Source organism: Acipenser ruthenus, chromosome 6 (assembly GCF_902713425.1).
Source record: "Acipenser ruthenus chromosome 6, fAciRut3.2 maternal haplotype, whole genome shotgun sequence".
In the NCBI taxonomy this organism is placed as follows: Eukaryota; Metazoa; Chordata; class Actinopteri; order Acipenseriformes; family Acipenseridae; genus Acipenser; species Acipenser ruthenus.
This window is the reverse complement of record NC_081194.1, coordinates 47,984,374-47,997,057: the sequence shown is the minus strand read 5'-3', so window position 1 is coordinate 47,997,057 and position 12,684 is coordinate 47,984,374. Positions and strand designations below refer to the sequence as shown.

Sequence of the window (12,684 nt, the reverse complement as noted above, 5' to 3'; positions counted from 1 at the left end):
AGAAAAAGAACCCTTTTGTTGCTGTAATTTTACATGCCTGCTGATGCATTGTGAAAAGCACATATTTTCCAAAAACACATTATGCTTTTATCTGGTTTCTTTTTTTTCTTTGACCTGGATGAACAGTAATCAATGGTAAGTTTTCTTTTTTTTGGTTTTGGTTTTTCTCTCTCAGATAGGTTTATAATAGTCATTGGGTGCTGTTCTATTGGTTGTTTTTGCTTTTTTGACAAAGAAAGGCACATGGTGAGTGGAAAGTTTGCTCCTACTTTTTGCATGAAGCAAGATAACAACATATGTTCTTTCTTGCTAGTTTAATACATTTTGAAATGAGAAAAGCTACTTTTATTTATGCAAGCAGATTCTATTTCTTGTACAAAACCCCTTTTGTTTTTTCTCTGGCAACACATACTGTACTGCATATGAAAAATTCTGGCTGGTGAGGCTGGATTAAAAATGATAATATAGAGGGGTGGCTAAGCATTGTATCATATTTGATATAGAAATAAGCATTACAGACATAAAACATCTGCACTGGGTCAAAATTCAGGGCCCACTATGTTTTAAATTCTGTAGGAATCATAAAATGTAATGTTCACCCAAAACCAAAATGCCTTTCTTTTGTCCTACATAGAGTTTAGTTTATCAGCATATAAGAGGAACAAACGGAAGATGGAGCTGGCAGAGAAGGTGGAAACAGAGTTTATTCAGACAAAGAGAAGAAGACAATCAAGTGAAAACGTTAGTAATTTATCTACTGTTGCTATAAGTGGATGTCATGCAAATTAAAAAAAAAAAAAAAAAAAAAAAAAATTCCCTTTTAAGCAGAATAACTATAGGGAAGATTTAAAAGACATGAGATTGCAACATACTGTTTTATCCAGTTTGGATTTCCTGACCACAACAATTTAACTTATCTATAGACATTGTTCTGTTATCGTGTGCTTTGCCAGTTCATTTGGAATGAGTATTTAGCTAAAGCAGTTAATCAGGAAATGGATTAAAATGTATATAGTAGGAGTGAGCCTCTGAAAATACTCTATTCATAGCTTGAGGGCTCTTCTCTGCTTCCGCTTAAACACTCTTCCCCAGTTTCTTAGAAAGGTGGAAGTGTAAAGGAACCCATAGGGATACCCAACAATCCTTTATTACCCAAATGTGAATTTCCCCAAATTACTTTGAAAAAGCAGCCTGAGCTCAAAGGTTACAATAATATTCTTTTTTAGGAAAATGTAGTTTTTACCTTCCTGTTAAGCTTATGCCTGCAATTACAGTATATGGCCTCCAGGTGGTAGCTAAAATGTATTACCAATACTAGTATACACATATTCTATATTTTTCTATAGAAACATGTTACAATCACCATAAAAACCCAGCAATTGGTCAAATAATGTATAAAACATTGGCTGTGAAATCAAAGAACTGTTTGCACAACCATGAAAGGTTTCTGCATTCTTTTAAATAACTTGGGATAGGAATAAACAAAATAAATGTATTATATATTTACAATAAAATGAGGTTCATAACAAAAATGTTTTAAGTTGCTTTACAAGGGGTGTTAAAGTTCTTATCACAACAAGAACTAGGGCAGATGGGATAAAATTGCTTTATGATGTATTTTGATTTGGTCCCATACGTGTTGCATGCATTCTAGGCACTTGAAAAGCCCATATTCCTTTTTTTGCTGTTTGTCGTCTGGATCAGGCTTAGAACATATTCTTATTTACATTTTTGAAGTTGAAAATCACACTGGATTGACATAAGAAAATGTGTTGTAGTATATGGAATGTATAACATAGTATTATAAATTCAGGGGCCTGGAATTAAGAGCAACTAACGTAGAAAGACTTATATTGATACCATCACCTGCTTAATAGCCATTTGTTATTAGAATGTCTTTAGAAAATTGACATTGCACAATGTGATGTTCTTTCAACATCTTAAGTTTCTTGCTTTTTTGTGTTTCATATTTTGATGCTTTGGGTAGCAAGGATAGAGACGTGTCTAATAATAGTTATGTGTTTCAGATGTGTTTATGTTTTGAAAATGCACCCAATAATATAATTTAGTAATTAAGTCAAGGTACTGTTCTTCTCCGGAAAGAAATTAAAAAGCATACCTCCATGTAATTTATTCCTGCAAGACGTACATTTGAACCAAACCGCAAATGGTGACCAGTAGTTGTGTGGGTGGAAATTATATATAATTATAAAAGAACAAACAACAAATTAGAAATAAACAGCTGTACCAACAGATAATAAGACTAGTGGTTCACAGCTTTTGTAATTTGCTTTGAAAATAGAAGCCAAATGTCACATCGCCCCACAAGCAAACACACATGACCACAGAAGAAAAAGAAAAAGCAAGCAACTTGGTATACCTGCACTTGGTGGCATCCTTACACAAGGCTCTACATGATTTAGAAAACAACTTTTGAAAACTGAGGTTTAATCCAACATATATTTTGTAAACTAGCTTTGGAAGATACATACAAATTTCTATGTAGTTTCAGTCGTGTTTATGTACTGGTTGATTTAATGTTCCCACAAAATCATAATCAACTTCTTCTGCTTTGATCAACAGAATTACATTTTCTCAGAGATGGATACTTTTTCCAGTTCATTTTGCTGCCAAAAGAAATCCAAAATGTTAAAAAAAAACAAAAAAAAAACATATTGTATACAGAAGTTTCCTTTAGCGGATTACCATCAAATCCAGATAAACATGCACACAGTGCATATGAATGGATATAAATATGATTGCACTGTGGGAATACAATGTTAAATACTTACCCAGTTGAAGTTTAAATAAAGCAACATTTGTTATATTCTCAGTCTGATGGTTTCCTCTGAAATCTTCCAACTTGTGATAGCAAGACTTCATAACAGGCTACAGAATAAAACATTAAACGGTGCCAGATTTTAATACCACCACAGTTTCAATATCAACTTAGGACGAAACATGTTATTTGAATTACTTTTAAAGACAAACAATACACAGCTCACAAACACTGCTGGGGATTTTGGTTTTGTCAAAGATGGTATTTTGATCAACCACCGTTTAGATCAATTGAATGGGCCCTATTGTCTAGTAACTGCTTTTGTGGAACGCCAAACTATCATTAAAAATGTAAACGCTCATTAGTACTAAAAATACAAAGACTTCTCCTTAAAACATTTGTATATGTTTTTGTAAATCTAGAGATGCAGAGTAATAATTTTGCTTTGTGGTTTTTACCTCACTTTAAAGGAAACGGTATGTTCCACCCCTTACAATTTCAAATAGGTTGTATGAAAACTATTAAAACAGCCATGTCTGTCATGATATGGCACTTTTTTTTATAGCATGCCATTAATTTGTGCTGCATGAAATTCCATAGCATTGATCTTTTTTTATATTTGACAGTCAGTGTTTTCATTTAAATTTAGAAGAGGGATTGCACAAAAATGTTTTGCTGGTAGCTGAAACCCTGTGCCCAGGCCACTATAAAAAGGATTCTTTCTAATTCTCCCTTTCTGGAACACCATTAAGAGAGCTTCAGAGACGCACACAGGTTTTCCAGGAGAACAGGAGAAAAAAAAAGTAAGCTGCTGCCTTCTATGTGGGCTACACAAAGAAGGAAAATTATGTTATGTACTCTTTGAAGTATATTGTGGGTATCAATCTTTTCTTTATTCCTCCCCCTTTCATTCACCATCTTGAAATTATTATGTAAATTCTCAACCGTATCATACTTAATCACATTTACTTTCTTTTGGGCGAGAGGTGAATTTAAACATCAAAGACAGTGCTGTTCTCAGAAACATTTAGATCATTTTGTTCACATTTGCAGTTTATTTAACTGTGTAGATGGAGTGAACCCTACTGAAGGGGTTGAAAATGTCTACGTGAGTAACACAGTGGAGAGCCTACCTTTGGCCTAGATATTTGTGTGGTCTTTAAATTTTACATTTAGTTGTGTGGACCTTTTTAGTAAATTATGACGAGGTAATTTGAGGACATTAACTAAAAAGCTTTAAAATAAATCACTCAAGTGGGTAAAGTTCAGTTGACTCTTTCATTGAACTGGAAAAGCAAAAACAGAATTAGCTTTTGTTTCACATTAGTTTGATATTATCAAGAGATTGATGACATAAAAACTGTACATGAAGAAGGAATTATATAATGCACTGTATTTAATAAATTATGTATATGTTTGTGTGTGTGTGTGTGTGTATATATATATATATATATATATATATATATATATATATATATATATATATATATAAATTAGGTTTGGTCCAGTAAAAACTGTTTTTGGATGTTCCCTGGAGGTATAAAAGTGTTTGTATTTGGAAATGTTTTGTTTTCACTTGTATCCACAAATTCAGAATATGTTGGTATACATTTAAGTAAAGGTGGCTGGGTGTTTAATTAATTAATTTATATTTTAAATAAATACAATAAATAAACCAATGTATACTTCAATGGAAAGATTCCTTGCACTCTGATTGGCTGAGCTAGATGGTTAGAATTCCTAGTATAGCCCTTAGAATTTCAAACAATTTCACTCCACCAGTTTTATTTCAAACAAAATGTCATTTCAAGTAAATTTCAACCGTTTTAATAACATACTAATCGAAGAATGGGTAAGTTAAAACTTCCTGGAAAATAATAAAAGCACCTCAGTGATGTCTACCGATGCTGTAAAAGTAGTACAGAGAGGAGTACTGACGGACCGACTAAGAAACCTACTACTACTAGCAGGGTGGTCAAACGTATCTTTAGATTTAAACTGAAAAAACATGGATTTTATTAATCAGTTTTAACCTAACTTAAAAAATATCTGAATCAAAAATCTGCTCATTATTTAACATTATTTAACATGATATCCATCTTGGATTTACTTTGCACGCTGAACTAACTTTGAGCTTCAATAGTTAAAAATAAAATGTTGCTAATAACTGAAAGTTGTCTTTATTAACCGGCATCTACTGTATATTTGGGCAGTTAAAGAAAAGAAAGAAAAAAGAGAAAAACAACAAATTTATTTCTATAATTTCTAATTGTTCTATTGACAGATATTAAAGTAGAGATTCAGGATATGGGCAATCAACATATTTTGTATGAAACCCATTCGTTGCTCATTGTCATGATTGAAAACCAACATCGGATAATTAAAAAAATAAATAAATATATAATCATCAAATGCTGAAAAGTAAATTGGAAATTTATGATTCAAAAAAGCAACAACAATGGTTAAAACTAAAGAGTACAGCAACGATCTCAAAATGGCAGTGATACAACTAAACGAAAAAGGAGACACTACCAGAAAAATAGCAGAAAGACTTACCAAAAAGCACTGTTTGGGCTAGTATTGACAAACACAGGAGAACAAGAACTACTGCAACTAGCACCAGGTGTGGAAGACCAAGAAAGATTTCTGCAAAATCTGGAAGAATTGTTCAAACAGCCCGGCAAAATCCTTGGATTACTGCAAAAGATTTGACACAAGAATTGAGAGAAGATGGTCAAGAAATTCACAAGCGAACAATTCAGTGATACCTTAACAAGATGAATGTCCGGGCGAAAACCAAGATGCAAACCTTTGTTAAAAACAATACACAGAAGAAAGCGATTGGAGTTTTCCATTGAATACTTGAAGAAGCCTGATGATTTCTTCAACCAAATTTTATGTTCAGATGAATCCAAAATATAATTTGGAATATAATATAATTTTAGAATTTCTGAAAAAAAGCCCAAATACTTTTTGTCTGCGACTCTGTGTGTGTGTGTGTGTGTGTATATATATATATATAGAGGCTCCCTTGAGAAAGATATGTACAACATATCGAAACGTTGGGCAGCTGGCTCTTTGAGCTAATATATATATATATATATATATATATATATATATATATATATATATATATATATATATATATATATATATATACTTCTGTTTATCATTGTCAAAATAAAAATAGCTAGGTAAGCTGGATATGAAATAAAGGACTATCCACAAAGCCTTAACCTTTTTGTTTTGATGGACTAGTTTGAAAATAAAACATTATTTAAATAACTCTTACATTTAAACTTAATTTCATTGTGTAGCGATCTCTGGTTAGTAGTATTTAACCTGTAGAGAAAGTATACAGACTACCCGGACAGATTTACAATCCCAACTGGGACGAGCTGAGCCAATTTTATTATCTGCCTTTGTTTGTTTTAGATTATATGGTAAATCAGTCACTTGTCATTTTTTGCCACTTAATTTCCACATTCCCTTCCTCTCAGCTGTCTTCACCTTCTTAGGTCTGTCACCAGCCTTGTGTGTTAAGTGCTTGTTCACAACCCACCTCCCCAGCACCAACCACCAACCACCAGCTTTGTGTATTTTTACATCATAGGTTGGGAAACATCAAACAGTAGAGAAGGCAAGTGATAAAGTTGCAAGTAGTCACAGATCACACTGCTGACGTGATTAGGACCTGAAGGTGTCAGTCTAACTGGAGTTTTTGTGATGATTTATTTAACACAGGCACTGGAGCTACAGCAATAATGTATATTTTAAAAACTACACCTTCCAAGTCTAAAAAGTGGAGTAAATAAAGATTAAACTTCCCATAGATCCTGTTCACTCTAGTAATGGTGATAAATGGTGCTGCCAGGTAATTTTTGTTTGATGTCTGCTCCTTTTGGTATAATTATGAAAAAAGAGATACAGAAAGCTTATATGATTAATGTTGTTATTTGCTCATCGTATGGTGCATGTGCATTGGCAGAACATGAGAGCAATTTTGTTATTTCAATTGGGCTGTACAAAAAATATCTTAAAGATGTCTGCATCTTTTCAGATTATTTGTCAGCAGTGCCTTTTTTAGTCTTTCAAAACTATAGTATCTTGCATCACATGTTGAAGTACTGTATTTTTATATACGTTTTTGAATGCTTCATTGGGATCAATTGTATTCAAACCACCATTCAAGAAGTACTGATGTTTGTGAAGTGTCTAGTTTACTGAAAAATTGTAAAATGCATATGGATTATTCATAAATATATTAAAATGTGAAATCTGGTTGACAAAATACATAATCCTAATTTATAAATAAATAACATGTAGATTTTCTGTTTAGTGATAATACATTATACTGATTTCTCAATTTGTGCAGGAAAATGACTCAGGTTCTTTGGATACTGTTGGGGCAATAGTCATTGATCATGAAGGGAATGTGGCAGCTGCTGTTTCCAGTGGGGGCTTAGCAATGAAGCATCCAGGAAGAATTGGTCAGGTAAACCCTCCTGTAGCTGCTTTCTTTTCTATGAACGACAGCTAAATTAGCAGTAACTAGTAAATACAAAATGGTCAATTTCAGTAGCACCCACAACTGTAGCCTGTGCACTGGTCCTTTTCATTAGCTGGGGTATGTAGATGTCTTTCATCAACAATTTACTTGTTATTTTCTTGGTCTGAGGGGAAAATGATGTCGGTAACCTGCACCAAATGTATTTTTTTCCTTTTTTTTTTATTTGGAATCTGCAATTTATTTTTTCTCATTTTTTCTCCCCAATTTGGCAAGCCAAATGATTTTTATTTCAACCCGGCTCACCGCTGCCACCCCCGCGCTGACTTGGGAGAGATGAAGACAGACACACGCATCCTCTGAAATATGCAGCCACCTCAGAGCGACAGCTTCGGAGGACCACGCAGCTCTGGGCAACTTACAGGCCGGCCCGCAGGTGCGCGGCCAGTCTGCAGGGGTCGCTGGTGCGCAGTGAGCCAAGGACACCCCAGCTGACCTAAGTCCTCCCCACCCGGGCTGCGCTTGGCCAATTGTGCACTGTCCCCTGGGAACTCCCATCCACGGTCGGCAGTACCGGCGGTATCCAGGCATAGGGTGCATCCTGCACTCCACGCGGAGTGCCTTTACCGGATGCGCCACTCGGGAGCCCGACAAATGTAGTTTTTTAACATGAGATTACTTGCCTTGCAACCTGCAATGGTTTTATTAATAAATTCATATTAAAAATGATTTGTTGGAGCCCCCGAGTGGTGCATCCGGAAAATGCGCTCCGCGTGGAGTGCAGGATGCACCCTATAGCCTGGAGGTCACCGGTTCGAGTCCAGGCTATTCCACTGCCAACCATGGACGGGAGTTCCCAGGGGGCACCACACAATTGGCCGAGCGCCGCCCGGGGTGGGGGGGCCTAGGTCGGCCAGGGTGTCCTCTGCTCACCACGCACCAGCGACCCCTGTAGACTGGCCAGGCGCCTGCGGGCTTGCCTGTGAGCTGTCCAGAGCTGGGTTGGCTGCATGGCGGGCCTGCAGAGTGAAAAGAAGTGGTTGGCTGACTGCACGCCTTTTGGAGGACAGCATGTGTTCATCTTTGCCGCTCCCGAGTCTGAGCCTAAAAATACAATTGGATATTTCAAATTGGGAGAAAAACGGGATGAAATCAATTGGCGACTACTCAATTAAAAAAAAAAAAAAAAAAAAAAAGATTTGTTAGTGAAGAAAAATAGATTATTTTGATTGTTAAATTATAAAATTTGACCATTTCTCATGCCTTGTTTGTCTTTTAAGGCGGCTCATTATGGATGCGGTTGCTGGGCTGAAAATTCAGGGAACCTGAATCCGTATTCCACAGCTGTGAGTACTTCAGGTATTTGTTGCGTCTTCTAAATTAGTAGTTGTTAAGAATATTACATCGTTGTATATTTTGACCATTTAAGTACTGATACAAACTTCCAGTAAAAAAATAAAAATAATACATTGATGTTGCAAGTTGCTGGTGTTTTTACGATTAATGGAAGAGTATAATAAAACTGTAGTGTTCTCCATTTATACATGCAGATCCAATACATTGTAGGTTCATTAAGTGACTAATTATATATTTAATTATGCATGACACCTCCACCTGTGCCACATTTGAGTACTAAAATTGTTTCTATGCTTTCCACAATCTTGTAAAAAGATGATGCATGGAATTTTACTGTGAAATTCTTTGTCGTGGAGCGATTATTACAAACAGACACCTTTATAAAACAACCATTTTTTTTTAACACCGTGCAGGTGAAAGAAAGTTGCCTTTAATCTTGAGTACATCATTTGTTTTTTATTAATTGCCAAGAAGGGTGATCAATAACCCTTGATCCCCCCCCCCCCCCCCACCAGGTAAGTGTTACCAGTTAATTCTTGTCAGGAATCTTGTCAATACGATAGCACATGCTCAATCTCAACTGTAGTAATTGTATTCAGCAGCATGGCAGGTACAGGTCATTTTGAACTAAATCGTGGCTCAAAACCTTTGTTTGCTCAATGGCAGTATGCGTGTTTGTGACCCGACATTGAGAAATTGTGGCACTGATAAGCAGATCACAATATGTCCCCAATCCTGTTCTTTCTTCCAGAGGCGCTTGCTTTCATAATGATTTATAACATTCGGTTTTATGACTTTGTCTGTCTTTTTAACCTTTCAGTACACCAGTTAATTTTCCAGGAGCTTGTTATCATTGAAACCATCTTGAGTGATGGATCAGCCTAAAAAAAAAAAAAAATCGAATTAAATACTTTTGTCAGGACCTCTGCTGTATTTGCATATGGCACGCAGAAACCAAATCGGATTTTCTTTCATGTTTCAAAATTGGAAACATGTGTATCGGGACTGTGAGTGTGTTCTCTGCCGCACCTGTTTTTAATTTCCCGACTTAAAAGGAATCCCCATCAAAAGGAGCAGAAAAACAATCATTTTCTTTCTAACATGTTGAGCTGAGGCCACATTTGCCATCTTCGATTCCCTCAGTGCTAACTTTGTTACAGCAGAAAGCAAATTAATATGTGGGCGTTTCTAATGAGTGCTGTGTTTTGTTATCCTTTTGGTGTGGTTCTTGTAAATTTAGTTTATTGGCTGGTAGTCTGATTGTTATTTTTGTCATATCGTGCCCATTGAGGAGTTTTGACATGGCTTTACAATTATAAGAGTTTTGAAGTTAAGCAAGTTGGCTGTCCTTTTGCCACAGTTACTCACTCTGTGTGCCAGAATGCTGTTGGGATAGCTTTCAGTAAACAAAAGATGGTGTGCTGCATGTTCAATGTCCAGCCAGATTAACCCTTCTGACAAAAGTGAATTACTTCATAAAACCTGGCATGTTATTGATGCTCCTTCAAAGTCTGAAATCCGTACGAGAAAAATTTGAGCACCTTAGCTTGATTACTTTTTATTGTTTTGTATCAGGCGGGACCTCCATTTACTGGTGTCTGAGGATGCCTATGGGATATAATAAGCTGTATCATATCTAGTAATGCCTACTTCATCTGCTCCCTCTCAAAATGATCCCAACAACTTTTATGCTATGGGTTTCATGTTCACTGTATAACACGGCTATTCTATAGTTAGTTTTAAACAGTACCTTCGCTAACATAGAGATGCTGTGTTGTACATTTCGATTAGGTATGCAACTTGTAGTAGATACCGACTGTGTTGTGGTGGCAGTGGCAAAGTTATCAATCGGGAGTACTGTTCATAGAAAACCCAAACATTTCAATGGGTTATGTGGTGAATAAAAACTACTGAAATTCTGATTAAATTGTTGTGTTGTTTCGAGTATTCTTGAAGTCCCCAGAGTAGCAATAAAACTGCTCAGGTTGTCAGTTCTATTGCCCACATGATTGAGGAGCTCTTATAGTGTGTTTATTTTGTTTACTAATGTTCTATATTTCTGGGTTCCCAAACTTGGCAAGCTTACATGTACATGTAAAAATACTTTCAGAAAGATGACATTACAGCATGTTCCTGCACTGTGTCATTCTTTGCAAGACTGTCTATTGAGTCTGGATTAAAATCCTGCACTGATCCTTGTAACAGGATGGTGTCAGGATGTGACTGGAACTGTAATAATAGAATGTCCACAAAGAGAGTGTATTTACAATAATGGTTCTGTTTTTAATTCAAAGAACTGTCACCTCTACCAACACTGTTATCAGGGATCAAACGGTGTGCTTGCAGTCTGTCACAAAGACGGCCGGAGTGGGTGGCGTCAGACCAGAAGCAGGGAGTAAACAGACAGAGACTTGGGGTTTTGGTGGAGCTGAGCGAATGGTTTCGCTCAGCATTTAATAAAACAGCACAGAAAATAAAAGGGTTTAACAGACAAAAACACTGGACACGGCACTTGCGCCAAAATAAACAGACATACAAAACGACTAAACACTAAACAGACGGTGCAGGACAGACGAACAAACACGGTGAGTACAAACAAAACACTTATATTTCCGATCTTATTTTACGCCTTCTCTCTCACCCGTTCTCCACTCTCTGAACACCTAACCCCGACTGAATGAAAATGTGCATCTATATATACTGTTGTGCTGGGATTCAATTACTAATTAATTATTCACTTGAATCCCAGCACGTGAATTAATTCTGTGCAACCCCGTGCTCACATATTACATTTAACCAGCACGTGAAGTGATTTGTGCTCTCCTCGTGCCTAAATACAAATCTACACTTTTTAAATACACGTGAAACACAGACCCGTTTATATCCCGTGTACCAATGACTATACACCAACATTAACACACGCACGCAACACACAAATGCACACAGGGACGGGGCACATTGCCACAAGTCCCAAACAAAAAGGTTCCCAAAATAATAAAACAACAATCGCAGTCCAAGGTGTGCAAGTGCAGGTGCTCAGTGTGTGCTGGTACAGCATGAGGTGGTGTGGCAGTGCAGGTGCTCCGGGTGGTAGTGCTGGCTCTGTGGCTTCAGCTCCCGAGTCCGTCTCCATCTGCTAAAACACACAGAGCTCTGGCTTGTCAGCGTAAGGGGCCTTACCCACATAGCTGCGTCCCCTTTGTACTGCCAAACTCCTCCCTGTGATCAGCACGGCACCACGCTCTGTCCAATCACCACGCACAACTCAGCTGATCACAATAGAGTTTATCAGTAGTCTTACAGCTATGTCTTTCCATCAAGCTAGCTGACTTCAGGTTCCATCCTACCATTGAGTCAGGCCAAATCTGTGAAAGCATACCACCACCCTTACTTGGCGTCCTTCCTGGTCAGGAAGTCGATTTGCAGCTCAGATTCATTCTCTCCCGTTCACAGATGGATGATTTTTTTTTTTTCTCTTTTTTTGTTTCAACCGTTTGCTTACACAGATCTGTTCGCATCATGGGGTCTGTTTTATTGACAGTGGTAGATCTTAATACTGCCATCCTAAAATGTATAAACGAGTTTTATCTTGCTTCAATTAACTGCATTTTTATTAAATGTAACAATATTAATAAGCAAAGCATCCCTGGGGAGCAGCGTCGTAACCAGAGCTGACATTCTACCGAGGTCAAACTTAGATTTCAAGCTATAGCTGTCAGTATTTATATGACTGCTTTATATATACTATTCAACCTCCAAATCTACGTTACACGGCAAACCAACAGAGAAAATTAAGGAGTCTTTTGTACTTTATCAGAATTTTTACATGAACATCAGCATTGATGATAGGGAGTTAAAGAACATTACATTTAGATCTGTAACTGTTTAAGTTTTAAAATCCATTTTCTTACCTCTTCTTTTTAGCATTATCTACATTATCACTACCCACTTGTTGAAAATATGTAGCTTCTTTGCTCGTTTTTTAACCTTGGAAATATTGGGATACGCATACATTTAAAACACAGCTTTATAGATATAAAGT

At 36.6% G+C, this 12,684-nt stretch overlaps 1 protein-coding gene across 4 annotated transcripts in view; it reads left to right on the top strand.

Moving 5' to 3' along the window:
- The window catches only part of tasp1 (taspase, threonine aspartase, 1), a 95,810-nt gene that overhangs the window by 26,246 nt on the left and 56,880 nt on the right, over nucleotides 1-12,684 (top strand). For 3 of the 4 annotated variants that reach the window (XM_059025456.1, XM_034921494.2, XM_059025455.1), the window contains exons 8-11: nucleotides 635-741; nucleotides 3,532-3,582; nucleotides 7,155-7,274; nucleotides 8,567-8,645. In XM_059025456.1, the coding sequence (XP_058881439.1) occupies nucleotides 635-741; nucleotides 3,532-3,582; nucleotides 7,155-7,274; nucleotides 8,567-8,645 (357 nt within the window). The remainder of the gene's footprint in view (nucleotides 1-634; nucleotides 742-3,531; nucleotides 3,583-7,154; nucleotides 7,275-8,566; nucleotides 8,646-12,684) is intronic. The other variant, XM_034017068.2, reaches the window with a different exon arrangement.